This window comes from Pantherophis guttatus, chromosome 5, assembly GCF_059756535.1.
Source record: "Pantherophis guttatus breed Tessera chromosome 5, ASM5975653v1, whole genome shotgun sequence".
In the NCBI taxonomy this organism is placed as follows: domain Eukaryota; kingdom Metazoa; phylum Chordata; class Lepidosauria; order Squamata; family Colubridae; genus Pantherophis; species Pantherophis guttatus.
Genome location: NC_142067.1, coordinates 12,680,645 through 12,703,907, shown reverse-complemented (window position 1 = coordinate 12,703,907; position 23,263 = coordinate 12,680,645). Strand labels below are relative to the sequence as shown.

General features: G+C 45.6%; 1 protein-coding gene across 11 annotated transcripts in view; it reads right to left on the bottom strand.

The window, feature by feature from the left end:
* The window catches only part of FAT3 (FAT atypical cadherin 3), a 626,029-nt gene that overhangs the window by 28,153 nt on the left and 574,613 nt on the right, over nt 1-23,263 (bottom strand). For all 11 annotated transcript variants that reach the window (XM_034408488.3, XM_087894589.1, XM_087894591.1 and 8 more), the window contains 3 exons: nt 14,286-14,754; nt 5,027-5,180; nt 1,368-2,020 (listed from right to left, as the gene is read on the bottom strand). In XM_034408488.3, the coding sequence (XP_034264379.2) occupies nt 1,368-2,020; nt 5,027-5,180; nt 14,286-14,754 (1,276 nt within the window). The remainder of the gene's footprint in view (nt 1-1,367; nt 2,021-5,026; nt 5,181-14,285; nt 14,755-23,263) is intronic.

Below are 23,263 nucleotides of genomic sequence, written 5' to 3'. Positions count from 1 at the left end.
TAAGGCAAGACATGCTATTTGGGACGAAAATAAAATATTCCAAATTGCTAATTTGATCACGATTCAAGAACTGTATAATTAAATACAATATAATTACTGAATTAATAACTTTGTGCATATGCTCGGGTGGCTGTATTTCAGGACTGTCATATCATTATTCTGCTAATCTGCGGTTGATAGTTCGCTGATTAAAGGACTTACTTATACGGCAGAAGTCGATACGGTTTGTGTACCAACGAAGCAGTAGGTTTATTTTGGATATGTGCCATTGCGTGACATGTGATATAATGCCCATATATTTAGAGAAGCTTTGGCTGTTGGATTTTAAGCAGGAAGATTGCCAAGCTGGCCTGAAGACGTTAAGAACTGAGCCCCGGGTCTTCTAATCCAGGGGTGTCCAACTCGATTTCATTAAGGGCTGCATCAGGGTTGCGTTTGACCTTGGGGGGGGGGCGCGAGTGGGCATGGCCAGCTTTATGTCCTGCAGCCCTCTGCCAGCAAAAATGGAGCCCTGGAGGGCTCCGATTTTGGCTGTGATGGCCTCCTGCAGCCCTCTGCTAGAGAAAATGGACCTCAGGAGGGCCACAGGCGGCCCTCCTGAGCTCCATTTTTGCTGGCAGAGGCACCGTGGGCCGATCCTTTCCTGTTTCCAGGGCAGCCCCGGGGGCCCAAATCTAAGCACCCCGTGGGCTGGATCCAGCCCGCGGGCCTTAAATTTGATACCCCTGTTCTAATCTTTGGAAACTTGTATTTATAATCCTAGCCAGTGGTGAAATTCAATTTTATTTTAGTACCAGTTCTGTGAGCATGGCTTGGTGGGCATGGCAGAGGAAGGATTCTGCAAAATCTCCATTCCCACCCCACTCTGGGGCCAGCCAGAAGTGGTATTTGCCGGTTCTCTGAACTACTCAAAATTTCCGCTACCGGTTCTCCAGAACCTGTCAGAACCTGCTGGATTTCACCCCTGACCCTAACCTTTATACCAGTCATTTTAAAAAAGGTTGTTCTAAGGCCAAAAAGAGCCTTGGTAGTACAGTGGTCTAAAGCACCCTGTTATTAAGCTGTTATTAAGAACAGCTGCCTGCAATTACTGCAGGTTCGAATCTCTCCAAGGCTCAAGGTTGACTCAGCCTTCCATCCTTTCTAAGGTAGGTGAAATGAGGACCCAGTTTGTGGGGGCCATAAGCTGACTTTGTATAAATATACAAAAGGATGAAGGCTATTGCTTAGCGCATTGTAAGCTGCCCTGAGTCTCCGGAGAAGGGCGGCATATAAATCAAATTTAAAAAAAAAAAAAGGTAATGAGGAAAGAAATGTGAATTAAAAAAAAAAAACAACATCTAGAAAGTTGAAGGGACGTTACTCACTTTCATTGCCGTTTTCCCAGGTCTTCCGGATGGAGTCACAATCAGAACGGCATGGAGATACAGCGGGCAAGTTGGGGGCCACACTGCACACTACAACACCCCTCCTTGCAGTCAGGATCCGGGGAGATTCCGGATGGAAGGTTGTCATCTCTTGATGTTCCACCCCATGTCCGTCCACTATCTTGTCCAAATTGTTCCTAGACTCACTCTGGAAGCAAGGGGTGTAGGCCATTGGCCTCACTGGCACCTGAGGTGGTCCTACTTCTTGATAGATATTGCGGCTGTCGCCGCTGGTCCTCATGTTCTTGAACTGAATGCCGTTGCTTTTGTGGAGCAGAGCAGCAGTGGCTGGGTCTTGGACTAAAGTAATGTTGTTCCGAGAGTAATTCTTCCGGAAAACTTTCTTGCGGAAGACAATGAAGAGGACTACCAACAAAAAGATGATGAAAAGAACAACGGCAATACCGATCAATTCTTCTTTGCCCACATAAGAATGGCCAGCTTGGATATTAGGAACCACCACGGGTCTTAGTCCACAATGCTGGCCCACGTATCCGGGCGTGCAGTTACACAGAAAGGAACCGAATACATTGACGCAAGATCCCCCGTTCTCACATTCCTCTCGTTCACACTCGTTGATGTCTTCATCGCATCTGCAAGGAAGAAAATCAAAGCGGATGAGAGATTCCAGCAGTTTACATGTCTTTGCCTTTACTTTCCATACATTTTATTCAGCCTTACATTTATATATTGCTTTTCCTCTAGCACGCATTCTGACATTTTTTTCCCCACAACCATGCCCTGTTGAATAAGGGGGCGCAATGGTTTAGCAATTAAAAGAAAGCTGGAAAGCTGACACTTCTGGGTTTGAGACCCGAGCGCTGTGTGACGGGGTGAGCTCCCGTTCCTTGCTCCAGCTCTTGTCCACTTAGCAGTTCGAAAGCATGCAAATGCAAGCAGATAAATAGGTACCACTTTGATGGGAAGATAACAGTGTTCTGTGCACTTTGGTGCATAGTCATGTTGGCCACATGATCACGGAAGTGTCTTCGGACAACACTGACTCCCTCAGCTAAGAAATGGGAGATGAGCACTGCTCTTAAGAGTCAGACATGACTGGGTAGGGGAATATTGAATAGGCTGGACTTCAAGAAAGTGACAAGCCTTAGTGTTATTCAATCAGCTTCTATAGCTGAAGATGGACTTGAACTTGGGTCAGTTATTCTTGACTCCAACCTCAACCACTACTACATGCTTGCCTTTGTTAAATTCAACCCGGTAAATCAATGTAGGCTAAGAATGGAGGGATAACATTTAAACAACTCCATATTGTATTAAGGAACAAAACATCCAGGAACTACCCGGTTCACTTACCGCCTATCCTGCTACCTGTGTGAAATTGCTAATACAGGATGGCCTGTCAATCATTGAAAGGTTACATATATAGCAGGAGTGAAATCCAGCAGTTCTGACAGGTTCTGGAGAACCGGCAGTGGAAATTTTGAGTAGTTCAGAGAACCGGCAAATACCACCTCTGGCTGGCCCCAGAATGAGGTAAGAATGGAGATTTTGCAATATCCTTCCCCCAGGAGTGGGGAGGGAATGGGGATTTTGCAGTATGCTTCCCCATGGAGTGAGGTGAGAATGGAGATTTTGCAATATCCTTCCCCCAGGAGTGGGGAGGGAATGGGGATTTTGCAGTATGCTTCCTCCTGGAGTGGGATGGGAATGGAGATTTTGCAATATCCTTCCCCCAGGAGTGGGGAGGGATGGGGATTTTGCAGTATGCTTCCCCCTGGAGTGGGGTAAGAATGGAGATTTTGCAATATCCTTCCCCCAGGAGTGGGGTGGGAATGGAGATTTTGCAATATCCTTCCCCCAGGAGTGGGGAGGGATGGGGATTTTGCAGTATGCTTCCCCCTGGAGTGGGGTGAGAATGGAGATTTTGCAGTATCCTTCCCCCAGGAGTGGGGTGGGAATGGAGATTTTGCAATATCCTTCCCCCAGGAGTGGGAAGGGAATGGGGAATTTGCAGTATGCTTCTCCCTGGAGTGGGGTGGAAATGGAGATTTTGCAACATCCTTCCCCTGGAGTGGGGTAGGAATGGTGATTTTGCAGTATGCTTCCCCTGTCACGCCCACCAAGCCACACTACACCCACCAAGCCACGCTCACAGAATCGGTAGTAAAAAAAATTGGATTTCCCCACTGATATATAGATGAAGAACAGTTAGAGGCATTGAATTATGTGAGAGCTCAGAAAGATCTTTTTGCTTAAGCAAAGCACAACTAGGGGAAAAATCCCCTCTCAACTAGTCTCGGTAAAGATCAGCAGTCAATGGTTATCTAAGAATATCTCATTAAAAGATCTAACTAAGCAATGAGCTGCAAAGAATGGCTATCTCCATATACAAGGATGAAGACGATTCGGAATAGCTTAAGATGGTCTTCAGTTACACGTCCAAGAGCTGAGTGTGAAGGTCACTGAAGAGCTTTGTCTTAACATGGGACTGTTGACGGCCAATCCTATGCTTGTTACCTTGATTTCAGCATGAAGAAAGTAAGGAGACAGATCAGGGGTGGGTTCTAAATTTTTTTACTACCGGTTCTGTGGGCGTGGATTATTTTGTGGGTGTGGCTTGGAGGTCATGTGACTAGGTGGGCATGGCTAGCTGGTCAGTCATTTCTGGAAGGTCCTCGCACTTACGACCAGTCCTCGCACTTACGACCCATCTCATTTGTTTGCTTTCAACACTGATCAGCTGTAGGACGGCCCTTTGAAGCCCCGCGGCAAGAGTTTAAACAGTTTTTTTCCCTCTAGTCATCAGCTGGGACTCAGGAGGCAGCAATAGATTGGGGGTGGGGCCAAATAAAAGGTAAGAATAACGTGGGGGGGGTGGAGGGATGGGAGGGCGGGGGGGGGGAGAACTGGTTCGGTGACGTCATATCGTCACCACTACCGGCTCGGCTGAACCGGACCGAACCGGGAGGAACCCACCACTGAGACAGATGTAAAACAGATGTTTCTCTTCAATCATCATCATCATCATCTTCTTTTAATGACCCCATAAACCCTTGCGGGGTAGAGTCTGGGCAACTGAATGGAGCTGAGTGTTTACTGGCCAGATGCCCTTCCTGTTGCCAATGCGGAGTTCCCCCCCCCCAGCAGATATATCCTCATTGTCCCCTGAGAGAAATATCTGCTTCTACATAGGATTGAACTCACAGCCTCCTGATTATGAGGCGAGAGCACCACCTGTAGGCCACCGCACCACTCAGATGTTTCTCATCAGTGCTTTGAAAAAAAATAACCAATTTAACTTTTGTAGCACTGTGTGATGTCTGATTATTATTGTATAAACCACATACGGACCGTAACTCTGTATCATCAATGGAATTGGTTTTCCAAAGTTATTTTTATTGCTACAGGAAACAGGCGTAAATTACGTAGGGTCAGAGCTGGCTTCACTTGGGAACGTGCCGACATGTAGCTCCTAATAAATAACTGGATTTCTTCTGAAGCTTGGCTCGAGACTCATGATTTAATTAGGGCATCCGTCAGAACCCTGACAACGCTGCAGATTAGTGATGCTAAATCCAAAAAACCTTCGAGGGGCCCATGCACCCTAGTGAGGTCTTCTCCGGGATGATTCTACTTACGTCACTCCAGTCAATCCACTTTTGCAGGTGCAAATGAAGGCGCTGCCTATGGGATCACAGGATCCTCCATTGTGGCAAGGATTTGGAAAGCAGGCGGTGATCTCCGATTCACAGTTTCGCCCAGTGAACTGAGAAAGGCAACTGCACTGGTAACCTAAGTTGTGGGGGAGGAGAGAAGCAGAAATTTGGAAGGGTAAGTATACATTTCAGCGATAAAGGAAACTCTTTTAATTCTCCAAATAGGGTATGTTGCACTGGGGAAGTTAACAGGAATAAAAGTGGTGTTTTATCCCCCTCTGGTGGTCAATTTAGAGATATTCCTCAGTTAGAAACCTTACATCAGGAACGAAGTCACACACAGATTGTGCAACGTGCATTCCTTTTCTGGGTTTATCGAAAAGCCTGGAGGCTGTTTTACTTTAATGAAGAAGAAAATCAAAGCTACAACAGCAGAGGGGTTTAGATACGTTGCGATATTTATGAATAAGGACCTTCAGGTTAGCTAAGGTACTTTAGCCTGGCTAGGTGGCTCAGTGGCTAAGGCGCTGAGCTTGTCAATCAGAAAGGTCGGCAATTCGGCGTTTGAATCCCTAGTGTAGGTCTCCTACGTGAGCAGGGGGTAGGACTAGATGACCTCCAAGGTCCCTCCCAACTCTGTTACTGTTAAAACTTCTCTAAAGACTACAAAGTGTGAGGAGGGATCAATATAGAGCAGGGTGGATAAAAATCAATGACTTTTTAAAAAAAAATCAAAAAAAATCAGATTTTTAAAATTTAAATCGGATTTTTTTGATTTAAATCGGATTTTTTTGATTTTTATCGAATTTCATTTTCATTTTCATTTTCATTTAATTAAATTTGTATACCGCCCTACTCCCGAAGGACTCAGGGTGGTGAACAGCCATAAAATAAAACATATAAATACAAAATTTAAAATGGAGATAAAACAAATTAAATAAATTTGGCTGAACCATTTTAAAACCCCAATAATTTAAAACCAAATTTAAAATTCCCATTTAAAAAGAGGAAAAGTTTAGGTCAGGCCAGCTTGATGGAATAGGAACATCTTAAGCGCGCGGCGAAAGGCACGCAGATCCGGAATCCTCCATATCTCGGGGGGGGGGAGCTCGTTCCAGATAGTAGGTGCCCCCACAGAGAAGGCTCTCCCCCTGGGGGCCGCCAGTCGACATTGTTTGGCCGACGGCACCCGGAGGAGCCCCTCTCTATGGGAGCGTACTGGTCGGTGGGAGGCTATTGGTGGTAGCAGAATTTATTTTAATAAAAAACTTTTGGGGTAAAAATCTATCGTAAGATAGTTTTCTATTTAAGATACATAAATAATTTAGTTTATTCAGCATGAAATGGAGCTTAGTTATGTAGCAGGAGGCTGTATATTCTGCAACACTGGGACTATCGGTGAGTCAACAGCGGGTCAAAGGAGTAGCAGAAATGACAGTTGCTCTTTAAAAATTATGATTTAAATCGAGTTGATTTAAATCAAGCCTTTTTACTAGTGATTTAAACCCTAATGCGGCCCTCAATGAAATTGAGTTTGACACCCCTGATCTACTCGATAGTCACCAAGTAAAGTGTGAAAAGACCTCTTCTAAACATGGCCCGTTCTTTTAGCCAATACATTGAATTGAGGGCCTTCTGCTGAACTCGGTTGAATTATATATCCGCTTTTTATATACAGCGGATTGGCTTGGGCTAATAAATTTATTTTGCTTGGGAGGGAGGAAGGAACGGAAAGGAAATTTCCTACTGGTGCCGGCAGCTGATTGCCTTATAGACTGGCTGATATATCGTTAAAGGCTGCTGCTTTAGAATTATGGCACCATTACAATCCTTTATTTACATACACTGCTGAGAGCGTGAAAGAAAAGCCCAAGGAAATAAATTTCCTAACAAGAGACCACGGAGAGAAACACGATGCAAGACAGAGAGGAGACGATGAGTAAAGAAGCTGAGCTACCCCCCTCAAGGCTCTCCTCTGACGGCAGCCGTTAACGCATGGCGGCCTAACTAGCTTTCGAACATAAAACACAGCAGCAAAACACACCCGAATGTGAGCTACTTGTCTATCTCGCCTAATAAAACGGACCCTTCAGATGTGAGCTGCTCGTCTCCGCTTCTTTCTAATAAAATGGGCCCTTCATTTGAAGAGATTCTTCCCTCCCGGCAGCCGATGTAAATGTGAAGCGTTCAATCCGCCGAGGGACGAAGCAGAAAAGGGAATTCTATTAAAATGATTTGGTACAGAAAGGTTTAAAATTTCAGAACATCAGGCGATTTTTCTGAGTCCCGCAAGATTGAGAGCTCCAAGATGAGCCAGGCTCCCCATTTACTTTGCTTATTTATGGGAGGCGGGTGGGGGAAAGATGCTTGATCTAATTTATAATATGCCGAGTGAAAGTTAGGCACGGGTTTTATTTTTATGGCTCAGAAACATAAATCAACGCATTTTACTATTTTCCTTAAAAGCTTCTGCACCTTTGGAATGATGACCCTGCTTTCCTCGCACGATCAAATGCACTCAGCCTCCCAGATTTCATATTTGCAAATATGGGGAACTTTTTACACATACAACTTTGCATCAACACATGTTCTAAGGTTCCCTATTAAAGGCGCTAATGCTTTCGTGGTCAGGTCTATGGACATTGCCATTGTTTTTTCACTAAGTATTATCCTTGAGTTCGTTTCCCGTAAGATTGAAGCAATCTAACAGAATAACAGGGTTAGAAGGGACCTTATAGGTCATCTAATCCAACCCCGTCCAAAAAGGAAACTTTACAACAGTGATGGCGAACTGGGTGCCCAAACTGGAACATGCGTGCATGTACACGCGCTGGAGCATGGGAAACCTGAAGACCAGTTGGCCGGCCCATGCATGCCTGTTTTTTGGCCGGTTTTGGCCATTTTCCAGGCCATTTTCAGGCCTGTTTTTCAGACTGTTTTCAGGCTGTTCTTCAGTTGGTCTTTAGGGGCACCAGAGCGCCAGAAAATGGCCTCAAAACAGCCTGGAAATAGCCCGAAAAATGGCCTGTTTTTTGGCTGTTTTTAGGCCCTTTTCTGGCACTCCGGTGCCCCTGAAGACCAACTAGCTGGCTCTAGAAATGACAAGAGCAGCTGGTGATGGCACATGTGCACACAGAGAGGGATCTGCGTGCCATTAGGTTCACCATCACCGCCCTACAACATGGCAGTCCAGTCTCTTCTTGAAAGCTTCCAGTGATGAAGCTCCTCAACTTCTGAAGGTCAGTTGTTCTACGACAGGGGTGGGCAAATGTGGCTCTTTTACAACCTGTGGACTTCAACTCCCAGAATTCCTGAGATAGCTTGGCTGTCTCAGGAATTCTGGGAGTTGAAGTCCACAGGTTGTAAAAGAGCCACATTTGCCATCCCTGTTCTAGGAGATGACCAGTATTAACATGAAGGCTGCAAAGCCATAAAGCAGTGTTTCCCAAACTTTTGACACATGTGTACCCCTTCTATAATTTTCGTAACGCTGAGTACCCCTCATAAAAAACATATGGTACTCCTGGGGGTACACGTAACACACTTTGGGAAACACTTAGATAACACTGCAATTCTCCGGCGTTTAAACAGCTCCGGGGCTCAACATCAACTGTTAATGTTCCCGCAGTTTAAAAATGGCCGAAACCGAGCTGCGCGAAGGATGCGCAGAAGTTCACGCCATAATGAGTTGCGATACGATGTACGATGGCCCCAGTTCCCGTGTAAAAACTGCGATATGCGCCTATTTCTTTCCTTGTTCTGTGGGCGCAGCTAAGCACGGTGCAGTGGATATTCCCACGTGATCCCCACCAAACTCCGGTGCAACGCGTACCCCCACCAAACTCTTCCCGTACCCCTGGGGGTACTCGTACCACACTTTGGGAAACACTGCCATAAAGGTAGGGCTGGCCTGGTGCAGGATGGCCAAAGATACTGTGTTTGTTTGTACAAAGTAGTTCTCGACATACATACAGGGGCCTGAGTGGCGCAGCAGACTAATGCTACTGTTAAAGGTAGTATTTAGCTTCCAGCTGCCTGCAATTACTGCGAGTTCAATTCTCACCAGGTTCAAGGTTGACTCAGCCTTCCATCCTTTCTAAGGTAGGTAAAATGAGGACCCAGTTTGTAGGGGCAATAAGCTGACTTTGTATAAAATATACAAAAGTATGAAGGCTATTGCTTAACGCCTTGTAAGTCTCCGGAGAAGGGCGGCATATAAATCAAAATTAAAAACAAAACAAAACAACAGTTCATTTAGTGACTGTTCGAAGGTACAACAGCCCTGAAAAAAAATGACTTGACCGTTTTTCACACTTATGGCCATTGCAGCATCCCCATGGTCACGTGATCGAAATTCAGGCACTTGGCAAATGACTCAGGTTTATGACGAGTGCTGTATCCTGGGGTCATGTGATCACCTTTTGGGGACAGCAAAGTCAAATCAGGGAAGCCAGATTCACTTAACAACCGTGTTGCTAATTTAACAACTGCAGGGGTTCACTTAACAACTGTGGCAAGAAAGGTTGTAAAATGGGGCAAAATTCTCTTAACAACCATCTCGCTCAGCAACAGAAATTTTGAGGTCAATTACGGTCATTAAGTCGAGGATCATCGATATTGAGTAGAAAAAGTGGGAGAATATACAATATATTTATCAGTGTGATATGCATGCTCACAAGTGCACACATATTAGATTAGCTATGTGGCGAGCTCATCAATAACACAGAAAATTATATTCCACTGAGAATTCGTTTCTAGCAGGTGGGATTAACCACAAAAGCAATTTATGCATTACAATACCATTTCCTTATTTCCCCAAGGAGAAAGTTGTTTCGGTAGGATTAGATGCAAAATTATTGGCATGAGCTTCAAGTATAAGCGGAGGCACACACTTTCAGTAAAGATCCACTCAAACATTGGACTGTGCTTCTATGTTCCATGTTGGTATATGTGATGGGGACGTGGTATAAATCCCCATGAATTCCAATACTAAGATGGCAAGGAGTAAATAAGGAATAGACTTAGGGGTGGGTTCACTTAGCTTTACCATCAGTTTGCCCCACGTATGCGCCCGGGCTCGAAAACCTGCCTAAGTAGCATGACTTGGAGCTGGGGCGGCTGGGCAGGGCCACCCGCAATCATCGCTACTGGTTCGCCCGAATCGGTGCAAACCGGCTGAATACCACCTCTGAATAGACTATAATGTACCCTACGAAGAATGGATGCCTCAAAAATCTGTCCTAATATGAATCAAATCCCTCCTCAAAGCTCACAAAAAAGAGATATGGGACTTTCAAAACTCATAAAACCATAGATTGGAAAAGAGCTATTCAAAGTCCTGCCTAATTTAGCAAAGCTCCTCCTGAAAGATGTCTCTCTAGATGTCCATCTCCACTTGAACGTAGCCAATGAAGAACTCAACCGCCAAACTGGATAATTTGTTTTTCCGGTTGAACTGTTCTCTAGGATTCAATGGACATTTTTTTTCGCGTAACCCACTGTTCTGTATCCTGCCTCTTAAGACGATAGCTAATTTGTGATATTCTTCTACATGTCTTCGATGTGGTGGGTCTCCCAAACGTGGCAACTTTAAGACTTGTGGACTTCAACTCCCAGAATTCCCCAGCCGGCAAAGTTGCCAAGTTGGGAGACCCTGTTATAGACAATCGAGAGCATAGTTGACTCTATGTCGGAATGGGCAATTAATTTTCCCATGGGGCCACGTGGGGACTGTTGTGGAGGGTCAAACCGATAGGCAGAACTGAATTCTAATCAATGTTAATTTTATTGCTTAAAACAACAGTGATTTTGTATGTGTGTGTGTGTTATGTCCTTTTAGGTATTTGAAGGGAGGGGTAGGGATCAGACCAGGAAATCAACTCTCTATCAGGGGTCCCCAACCTCCAGGCTGCACAAGCGGCAGGAAAGTGGCAAAGCTCCATTCGTGTGAGTGACAGTCATTTGCGGTTGCACAGGAAGCTCCATTTGCGTGCGCACCTGCCACTTGTGTAAATGGAGCTGCATACCTGAGCATCAGGGACCCATCCCCCTCTGTCCCCCGCCACCTCCGTCAGTCTGCAAAGCTGGAAAGGTTGGAGACCCCTACTCTATAGGATTGGCTATATCAACAGAATCTTGCTGTAATCTCAGAACCTAAGCAAAGTCTGATTATGCTATAACTCCTCCTTATAGCAATAGCCCTTAGACTTATATACCGCTTCGCAGTGCTTTACAGCCCTCTCTAAGCAGTTTACAGAGTCAGCCTATCGCCCCCCAACAATCTGGGTCCTCATTTTACCCACCTCGGAAGGAGGGAAGGCTGAGTCAACCTTGAGCCGCTCGGAATTGAACTCCTGGAGTGAGTAGTGTGTTAGCCCTGCAGTACTGCATTCCAACCACTGCACCACCATGGCTCTTATACTCTTAGACATTTAGTACAAGGAATCAACCTGAATCCCTTCCGAACGCTATCTGCTCCCTCTGGACTTAAAAACAATTCAGTCCCTTTCCCTTAGAAAGCCATTCTTCCATAATTCCAGAAACTAAACTTTTATCATCCTTACTCCCTGCAGTGCCATAACTGTCAGCGGTGGGTTTCACATTTTGGCCTTCTGCCAGAGGTGGGTTTCAGCAGGTTCTGACCAATTCTGGAGAACTGGTAGCGGAAATTTTGAGTAGTTTGGAGAACTGGTAAATACCACCTCTGACTAACCGCCATCTATTCTCTGCTTCCCGAGTCCCAGCTTGCTCACATGTCTTCCGTGCATGCACCCAGCCTCAAAAACATGCCTACATAGGACGTCTCCGCTACCGGTTTGCACGAACTGGCTGAATACCACCTCTGCATACTCTCCATCAAAGTTCCCTTCTTCGAGCTAAATATTTAATCTCTCTTCATAGTACATTATTCACGGTGGGGTCCGAACAATAGCACAGGTTCAGAATAAAGGGAAATTATTATACTCAGCGCTCACAGAGGAATAGGAGACATAGCAATAGGAAGCGGGTTAGACTCTGTGATCAATAGATGTGTCGTCATGTCAAACAACAAATCATTATCACTGTGATCATCACCATCGCCAAAGTTGGATGGGTCCAGAGCCCAGCATCTTGGACGGGTTAGGAGATCGTTGGAATGATTGATTGCAGCGCAGAACACCAAATCAATCATCTACAGAAAGTGTGATTTAGGGACACTCAGACCAATTAAGAGTGCAAAGAATTATTGTGAAGTTGGGGGATGCTGCCCAACACACGATAAGTCAATATGTCTGACCGAAGACAAATGGAATATATTATACCATTGACGGCTCTGTGAATTAATGCTGCGCAGAAAGATATGTAGGATGTTTCCAGTTTCTCTCTGCAGCTGAAAATCAATCGACAAATGGACGGAGGGTTGGCATGCAAAGCTGATGGCACAGTACCAATATCAGTTAGACTTGTATATCGTCGCATAGTGTTTTACAGCACGCTCTGGGCAGTCAAAATGTAAGCATTATCTGGAATTCAGGGGTGGGTTTCACTTACCTTTACCACCAGTTCGCTGCGCGCATGCTCGCTTTGTGTGCCTTCCGCGCATGCACCCAGCCTCAAAAATGTGTCTAAATAGCATGACTTGGAGCCACCGCCCATGATCGCCGCTACCAGTTCACCCGAACTGTTGCAAACCGGCTGAATACCATCTCTTATTTGAATATTGTCCCCTCCACCAAATCTGGCTCCTCATTTTATCAATCTTGGAAGGATGGATGGAAGGCTGAGTCCATAGCAATAGCAGTTAAGACTTACATACTGCCCCATAGTGCTTTACAGTACTCTCCGAGCAATTTACAATGTCAGCATGTTGCCCCCAACAATCTGGGTCCTCGTTTTACCCACCTCAGTTGGTCAGGATCGAACTCCTGGCAGGGAGCAGGGAGTTAAGGCTGCAATACTGCATTCTAACCCGTGCGCCACCATGGCTCTCTCTCTCACAACCTTGAGAGCCAGTCAGGATCGAACTCTAGACTGTGGGCAGTTTGCCTGCAATTCTGCACTTTTAACCACTACACCACCAGGAGTTCAACTAAGCTCACCCGTTCTTGTGGTCTGCCAGCAGCCTGCGGAGCTGGCAGTGGAGTCAGACAGTGAGGAGGCTGAGGAAGAACATGGGCCAGTCCTGGAGGCTGGGGAAGGCCTGGATGAGGGCTCTGCGTCAGAGGCAGAGATGGGGCCAAGGCAGTGGTGAAATGTAAAATTTGTTACTTTCGGTTCTGTGGGCGTGGCTTGGTGGTGGTGGGGGTAATATGACTGAGTGGGCATGGCCAACTTTTTTTTTTTAACTTTTAAAGCCATTTTTTTCTACAACCTCTTTGGCTGAAGAGGTTGTAAAAAATTGCTTTTAAAGCCTCTGACGATCCCAGCTGACTTGCCTGATTGGCAGAAGCTTTTTTTTTTTTTAAAGTCTCTGATGATCCCAGCTGAGCCGTGCGATCATCAGAGGCTTTTTTTTTTTTAACTTTTAAAAGCATTTTTTCGGCCAAAGAGGTTGTAGAAAAAATGCTTTTAAAAATAAAAAAAAAGCCTCTGATGATTGTGCGGCTCAGCTGGGAAATTGGGGGGGGGACAGGGATTTTTGCTACTGGTTCTCTGAACCACCCGCCTCCATCGCTACCAGATTGGGCGATCCGGTCCGAAGCGGGAGCATTTCACCCCTGGGCCAGGGCTATCTGGGAGTGATGTGTGGACTCCGGAGCCTCCAGAGGCTGACAGCAGAGAGGCAGAGGAACAGGAGGAGCCTGTTCCTAGTGCACGCATGAGAAGAGCTGCCAGAAGGCAAGAGCAGCTAAAGCAAAAAGGACGACTTGGGAGTAAGGCCAAGAGATGATTGGCCCCTCCCATAAGGCTTAAAAGACCAGCAATGGCTCTTGGGCTCTTTGTCAGGAAACAACGTTGATAGATTTGTTTCTTGTCTTGCTTCATTTATTTCTTGTCGGCGTCTTCTGCTTCTGAACATTTGCCAAGAAAAGCCTTTGGCAGTTTGTCACAGTAGACCAAGGTTGGTGATAAGGTTGAAGAATTGTGTTATGAAGAATTTGTTTTGAATTAAGTTTGGACTACGCTGAGAATGAGTTAATTCTCAGCTGTTCTAATAAAGTCTGTTTGTTTAGAACTGATTGCGTCTGATAATACTTACTTGAGCCTGGATCACAACACCCCTCACCCAGAAAATTCCCAAGTACAAGGCGCGAATACTCACCCCCAGATGGCACACTGATACAGGTTCCTCCGTTCTGACAAGGGTTACGCTCACAGGGGTCAGGATACAGCACACAGCCAAGCTTCAGTTCGGTTAGTCCCACCACCTCTGCAAAGCTGCTGCGTTTGTTCTGGAGAGGCAACTCGTTGTTGTTGAGGATGATGGAATCCAAACAGCCTTGGAAGCCGCTCAAGACCTGGGTGGACCTCTTGTCTGTTAAGCTTCGGACGTTATCCACCTGGACCTGGGCTCCGAAATAAACGGAGCTATCAGTGCTCAGGGTCTGGAAATAAAGGGGAGCTTTGCGCCTCTCCACGTAGCTATCGTCGAGCGAGAGGCTGGTGAAGTTTCGGTTCAACTCGAGGAAGACGGAATGCCAGCTGCCATCATTCACAGTCCTGCCTGAAATTCCCAGGATGCCCGGGCCAGCGCCACAGTCCAACTGGAACCACAGTTTACCGTCCACAACCTGCAAATGGTAAGTAAAATGTCAGGAAAACAGAGCTTTACCAGCAGAGATATCACTGTCCCAGCATTGGTTTTCCGAGCCAGCTTATTTAAATTCTTATTTTACCAAGCTAAAGTCACATATTTATTTATTTATTTATTTGTTTGTTTATTTAAATTTTTATACCGCCCCCTCTCCTGAAGGACTCGGGGCGGTGAACAGCCAAAACTAAAAAACATACAATATAAACATTAAAATACTATTCAAACAAAATTAAATTTATATTGGCTTCCCCCAATTTAAAACCTCTTACCCATAAAATTCAGCAATTAAAAGATTTTTAACCCAGCCCTGCTTGCTGAAATAAAAAAGTCTTCAGAGGCCAGCAGAAGGTCCGGAGGTCCGGGATCAGTCGTATCCCTGGGGGTAGCTCATTCCAGAGGGCGAGTGCCCCCACAGAGAAGGCTCTTCCCCGGGGGGGTCGCCAGCCGACATTGCCTGACCGACGTCACCCTGAGGAGGCCCTCTCTGTGGGAGCGTATTGGCCGGTGGGAGGTTATCGGTGGCAGAAGGTGATCTCGTAAATAACCGGGCCCTAAGCCATAGGGCCCGGTTACATAGAGCGTATTGCAAAACAACTGACAGTGTAAGATTTGCTCCCTGGTTTACTTCTGAGCCAAAGGAGTGTTTTGTTTTTTAAAGCATTAAATGAAGTGCTGCCTTTTGCATGGTTTTTTGTGCTTCTCAGATCATGGCTACATGGGCTGCTCCATGTCCTAGTCCAGAGGTCGGCAACCTTAAACACACAAAGAGCCACAAAGGTCCTAACCGGAATCCCCCCGTTCAATTCTGGAGCCGACCGGAAGTCCAGTTCCCCTACCATACAGCCTCCTCCTAGTGTGGCATCCATTTTCCTCTACCTGTCCTAACCGAAAGCACTATCAATTGTGGAGCCGACCGGAAAACCTGTCCCTTGTCATAGAGTCTCCTCCTGGTATGCCGTGCTTCCCACCCAACCGGAAGCTCCTCCCAAAATTGTGGTGGCGACAGGGAGCCGCAGCAGAGGGATGAAAGAGCCACATGCGGCTCCAGAGCTGCGGGTTGCCGACCCCTGTCCTAGTCCTATGAGAAACACAGGAGCAAATCTTCTACATGGCAGTACTCTGTGGTTTATGATATTAGCAAGATGTGCAAGGAAACATGCCTTTGATTTGGAGGAGAGAGGATGCCAAGTATTCTCTTCTCTACCTTAGGAGGGAGACAGTCTACAAAACAAAATTCAGGAATCCCCCAAGTCCTTGATGGCCTAGTAGAGAACCTTATATTAAGATGCAGTTCCTTGATGATAATGGGACTGCCTCTGAAGGCCATCTCTGGGAGACTAATGGGACAGCTTGTGCAATTGGCTGGCCATGTGACAGGGACTAGATGGACTGCTGGACTAGATGGGCCAGGCTTCTGATCCAGCAAGACACTGCTTATGTTCTTAAAACAGCCCAAAGGCAAAAAGGATTTTGATTTCCAAGAAATGGTAAACCAGACGTCTTCAAAAAAGCAGAGACCGCAAGGACTGACAGCCTATTGTAACAGAACCTCTCCAGATAAAGGAGGAGAGATTGACCACTTGTGCTTGAGAAAGCAGCTCCTTGCGAGGAGATTGCAGGACAACAGTTTTCCACAGGTCTGAGCTCCAGGAAATGATGGAAGTCATAAAGGCCATCAAGCTTTCAACTGTGATAGAGCCTCTTATGGACACTAAGCCTCACTTTCTAAACTTCTTTGAATTACTTCAAACTTAAAAGAGAGCTTCAATGCAACGAGGTTGAAAAACCACCTGGTGAGTTAACCTTTGTTCAAGTACAAACGTGAAATTAACTGATAGCCTAAAGAATTTAAAGAAATTGAAGTAAATGGCAAAATGCTTAACAAGTTAGTCTGAATGGTCCTTCGCATAAATCAAGCACAGGTTTTCCAGAATATCAGCTTGTTTAATAGACTCCTGGGGAGAGGGGAACTAAGATTGTCTGTTAAATATGAAAGGCCATTGAGAAAATGTATATCATTTGAAGATGTTATGCAAATGATACCAATTACATGATTTGCCTGATCACTGTGCAAATGATGTAAATGGACATGAGGTTTGCTTTGTATCACCAAGCGCAACACAATTTTTATGGAATTAAATCATCTTGTACACTGCCTGGGAATTTAGTTCATCGTATATGAAGACCCATGTATTAGGATCAGATAAATTTGAGTTTTCACTGAATATTTTTGAAGCAGGTTTTAAAATAAAATAAAATATAGGAACACAAATAGTTTGCCCCGTGATTTCGTTAAAAGAGGTAGCATTTCTCTTCCCGATGTCCAAGAGACAAAAAATAGCTTTGAAGAAGAAACAGAGGGAACAATAAATTGTGGAATACAATGGGAGCATCCGAGATGAGGATTTTAGCATCAATATCACCTCCCAGGTATGGTTTAGACCAGGGTGAAATGCTCCCGGTTTGGCCCGGATCACCTGATCCAGTAGCGAGGGCGGCGGGTGATTCGGAGAACCGGTAGAAAAAAAATCCCTGCGCCCTCCCCCATGCCCAACTGAGCCACGCGATCATCAGAGGCTTTTTTTTTTTACTTTTAAAAGCATTTTTTTTCTACAATCTCTTCGGCCAAAGAGGTTGTAAAAATAATGCTTTTAAAAGTAAAAGTAAAAAAAAAAAAAAGTTAGCCACGCCCACCGTCACATTACCACCACCCCCACCAAGCCATGCCCACAGAACCGGTCGTAACAAATTTTACATTTCACCCCTGCTTTAGACAGAAAATGCACAGAAAGTCGATTATGTGCTGAAAGTTTCCTTGAAATGAGCTTGATTCTCGATTACTCCATAGCCATATTGTTTTCTTGGCGAGTACTACAACTTTGCATTGCTTTCTTCTGAAATGTTTTTTCAGCTTCACAGTCTAAATCAGGGGTGTCAAACTTGCGATGACATATTGTCATCATGTGACGTATCACAACTCCCCTCCGTTTGCTAAACCGGGGATGGACATGACTAGCACGTGATGCATCCGGCCCGCGGGCCACGAGTTTGACACACCTGGTCTAATACATAGCCAGAGGATTTCCTTGTGGCCTCTCAACCAATTACAAACCAGGTATAATCTTTCCAAATCAGTCAATGTTGACTTAAGTGCATTATACATCACTGTAGACTTTGTATTAATTTGATTTATATGCCGCCTTTCTCCGGAGACTCAGGGCGGCTTACAATGCAGTAAGCAATAGCCTTCATACTTTTGTATATTTATACAAAGTCAGTTTATTGCCCCCACAAACTGGGTCCTCATTTAACCTATGTTAGAAAGGATGGAAGGCTGAGTCAACCTTGAGCCTGGTAAGATTCGAACCTGCAGAAATTGCAGGAAGCTGTGTTAATAACAGGGTGCATTAAACCACTGTACTACCAAGGCTCCTGTAAGGATATACTTACAAATAGAAGTTATCTGACACAGACATTTCTCCAATAATCCTTCCTACAAAATAGGATACGTATTTCTGGTTTTTATGCTTAGAAACAGAGGGAAGGAGGGAGGGAGAGAGAGAGAGGGAGAGAGAGGAACGAAACGAAACAAAATTCCATTCTGATTCCTCTTTCCATTTTCTTTTCTAGAATTTCACTGATAATCCTGCAAAAAATTTTACTACTGCAAAGTAAAAATGGTTACCGAATACGGCATTTTGTCATTTTGCTAGATAATACACAGTGAATCTAGAGTTTCTTTGCAATGATGGAATATAACACCAGGTGGAGTCTGTTCTAAAATCAGCACATCAAGTTGATTATGAATGATTGCTGAAAAAAACGGGTTATTTCCCCAAATTAGACTTTTTTTTCTCCCTTAATTTCCACACTGACCCAATATTCCTTAATTCATTCTTAACTCTTGAGTGACGATGTCTACACATCATGCATTTTAAAATAGGGATTCTTCTTGTGAAGCTGATATTTTGGGAAGCCGGTGTTTGATTTATGAGAAGGCATTTTTCTGCGGCTTGAATTTGAATCTGAGCTGGAGAAGACTTCTTTCTACACTTGGCAATGCTGGCTTCTTTGGAAGCAGATACAAAAAGCCAGAAAGTGAAGTGGATGGAAGTGGGCCACCTGTTCCAGTCCATTCTCAGCCATACAGGTTGATGGACTATTAAACGCACCACAAGGAGCTCCTCAAGGAGACAGAAACAGAGAGACAGATTAAGAGTTGGAAGGGACCTTGTAGGTCATCTAGTCCAACCCCCCGCCGAAGCAGGAGACCCTACACCATTTCTGACAAAGGAAAGGAGATACAGAAATGACAAGACAACGAACAAATAATCTGGACATTTATCTGACTTGAAATGTACTGACTGTCTTCAAATGCTCCTATTCTGGCTACAGATAGTCCTCGACTTACAATGGTTCACTCAGTGACATTCAAAGTTACAACGGCACTGAAAAAAGTGACTTATGACCATTTTTCACACTTATGACCGTCGTGGCATCCCCACGGATTTGAATTTAGATTCAAATGCTTGAGAATTGACTCACATTTATGACGGTTGCGGTGTCCCCCGGTCATGGGATCAACTTTCGCGGCCTTCTGACAAGCAAAGTCAACGGGGAAAGCCAGATTCGCTTAAAAACCGTGTAGCTCATTTAACAACGGCAGTGATCCACTTAAGAAACGTGGCAAGAAAAGTCGTAAAATGAGGCAAAATTCACTTAACAAATTTCTCACTTAGCAACATAAATTTGGGGCTCAATTGTGGTCTGCCTGTATTATGGCAGAAAATCCTGAGCAGGCTGAAATTATAAGAAGAAATCTATCTCCTTCCTTCCTTCCTTCCTTCCTTCCTTCCTTCCTTCCTTCCTTCCTTCCTTCCTTCCTTCCTTCCTTCCTTCCTTCCTTCCTTCCTTCCTTCCTCCCTCCCTCCCTCCCTCCCTCCTTCCTTCCTTGTCACTGTATGTTAAAGGGCTGGTGTATAAGATTTATCTTTTTAGATGTTCTAAAGCAGAGGTCTTCAAACTTGGCATAACCATAGCAATGCTGGCTGGAGAATTCTGGGAGTTGAAGTCCACAAGTCTTAAAGCTGCCAAGTTTGAAGACCTCTGTTCTAAAGGAAGAGAGCAGGCAGGGTCCCTGGAGGGATGTGCATCAAAAATGCCGAGATGTCAGTCATGACTGGGTGACTGAAGTTCTGTCACCTCTTTTATCTGCATCCTATTTGCATTTACCTGCATATAAAAAAGGGTAAAGGCTTAGACCAGTGTTTCTCAACCTTGGAAGCTTGAAGATGGGTGAACTTCAACTCCCAGAATCCCCCATGTCTGGGAGTTGAAGTCCACCCATCTTCAAGCTTCCAAGGTTGAGAAACACTGGCTTAGACTCTGTGGTTGAACAGGCCATCTTGACTTTTTGGAGCCCCCCCTACCCCCCCCGCAGAGATTCCTGGCAGAGAGAGAAGGACGGTATGCCAGCTTTTCACAATGGGAGCGTCTTTAGAAACCTGCAGGAGACGGTCTCTCAAATAGTCCGGAATGAAATCATTTAGCACTTTAAAGGTTAAACAAACACTTGAAGTGCAGAAAACAGCTGGGAACCATGGTAGGATTTCCAACGGAAGCAGCATACAATCCGTCTATTTTGCATTGGCCAAATTTCTCCATTTTATAGCAATTGCACTGTCCAATGGTCAGGCTATTGCAAGATATTCTACATGACGGGTGTCAAACTCAAGGCCCGGGGGACGGATCTGGCCTGCAGTGTGCTTAGATCTGGCCCGCAGGCCCGCCTTGGAAACAGCGAACGACCGGCCAATGGTGCTTCTGCCAGCAAAAACAGAGCTCGGGGGTAGGGGGGGGACACATGCGGCAGAGGGTTGCAGGAGGCCGTCACAGCTGAAAACGGAGCTTGGAAACGTTTTCATTGGCACAGCGCTCGGGCCACCACAGGTGCCCCCAACACGAGTGACGTCGAGCTGGCCACGCCCACCCTGGCCACGCCCACTTGCCCCCCCCGAGGTCAAACATAACCCTGATGTGGCCCTCAATGAAATTGATTTGACATGATGCTTGGAAGTTTCAACTGGTCCAGAATGCAGCTATACAGGCGTGATGGTATGCCTTGGTATATCCATGTCACATCTCTGCTCTGCAAGGCTGGACTTGGTTACTATTATGCTTCCAGGTGCAATTCAAGATATCTGTTATGAACTATAGAGTCCTACCTGGTCTAGGGCCGTGATGGCGAACCTATGGCACGCGTGCCCGAAGTGGCACACGGAGCCATGTCGCCTGGCACGCTTGGCATCGCCAGATCCTCTTCTGGGTTTCTGGCGCACATGTGCAGGCGACGATCAGCTGACCTTTGTGTATGCAGCAGTGCCGGAAACCGGAAGAACTGGTCTTCCATTTTCCGGCGTGTGCATGCCTGCCAGCAAAGCTGATCAGCATGTGCGCATGCGCAGCAATAACTGGAAGACTTGCTGGCCGGAAGTACCTTATCCGGCACGCGCATGCCCCCTGGGCAGCTCCATTTCCTGGTCGCTGCCCTGATAAGCGCAAACACAAAGTGCTCCTTTTTCGGCACTTGGTGCCATGCACGCGTGCTCCCTTTTCATCTCTCGGTGCCGAAAAGGTACGCCATCACTGGTCTAGGGCCTGGCAACTTGAGGGACCTCTCATCTCCCATAGGGACTCTGAGGACACTATTCTGTCCCCGTCTCACACGCACACACACCAACAGATGTCCAAGAGTTAAAAACCAAACCAGCCGACAAAATCCTTTTCCTTATGATAACGGAACTTGGCAGCAACCTAGTGGCTGCCTGCCAAGAGTTTATTACTCATGAAGAGATAACGTCTCTCTGCTTCTGGTACATCTAAGTAAAATGTTCAATAATTACAGAGTAACTTAAGTCCAAATATAATTCAGCAAAGTCTATAGCAAAAGTCCGGCAATGCAGAATGGCGTGGAAGCTTTCAGCTTTGTTTGTCACAAGGCTTGACTGGCCACCACGCTCCCTTTTATACCCTGTGGGGTGTGGTCCAGTGACTCAGCCTAATCTCGGGCACGCCTTTTCTTCTGTTGCGTGCGCTTATCTCTGCGACGCTGGCATGGATCCAGCCAAGACTCATTACTCTCATCACTGTCCACCTGTGGCTGCGTGGTCGTGCTTGGCCCCGGCCCTATCTCTTGCCCTTCGGTGGACACCGAAGACATTGCCCAAGAGGAGGGTCCTGGAGAGGGAGGCCTTGCCAACTCCTCTCCTTCACTCTTGGAGTCCTCTCCTGCCGATGACACAGGCTCAGGTAACGGAGCCACAACAGACACAGATAAAGCTCCAAGTGCTTCAATGACCCTCTAAAAGGATGCAAATGACCAGCTGTCTGCAAGGAGTATAAATCCTTCCATTGCCCACTATCCTGTCAAAGCTGAAGAAGCTTCTTGGATGAGAAGCGAAACGTCTTCAAAGAAAAACCAGAAAGTTCAGTTGCCTCCTGAAAAAGAACCTTTGGGACAACCATGACCTGGATGACTGAGAATCTCTACAGACTTTTAGCAATAAAAGCCTGAGTGGCATAGGAGGCTAATGCCTCCTACAAAGGCAGCATTTAACATCCAGCTGCCTGCAATTACTGCGAGTTCAATTCTCACCAGGCTCAAGGTTGACTCAGCCTTCCATCCTTTCTAAGGTAGGTAAATTGAGGACCCAGTTTGTGGGGACAATAAGCTGACTTTGTATAAATATACAAAAGTATGAAGGCTATTGCTTAACGCATTGTAAGCCGCCCTGAGTCTCCGGAGAAGGGCGGCATATAAATCTAATTAAAAAAATAAATAAATACAATTTGGGATGAACACCCTTTGAATGGTGTGGGAGTAGGAACAGATTTCCAGAGGAAAAAATTGCAGACTACAGGAACCAGGAGCACTTGCTTCTCCTTGAACCAAGTTCCATATCCCTGGATTTTAGCCTAAGGTCTCCGAACGACATGTGCAGTAAATCCAAACCATAAATTAAAACCCCCACGAATCAATAATTCATATAGACGGTACATGCACCTACGCACACCTACACAGGCAGTCATTAAATTGGGCCAGGAAGGAAGGAACTTTTAATACACAAATTGGTGCCCTTTCATTGCCTCACCAAATAGGCGGAATGAGACGAATGGCTCTAATAAATCATTTTTGGAATATTAGCCTAGCAAAAGGTGCCTTGGATGTCAACCATATCTGCGTATCAGCATTAGTAATAAAACCATCAAATGGTCCTTCAGGGACTTCCCCTCCTTGACTTGCAGTCACAGTTCCTGAATGCAAAAAGACTGCCTCATCCACCCCATCCAAGGGAACGTTCAGTTAGAAGGATTACATTTCAGGATCATTTGAGCAAAATGGTAGATTTATTAAAATATTACTTCCTACAGCTCCCGCCACACTGGGATCACTTCCAAGGGCTGTTTCAGCAATGAACGTTTCAGGC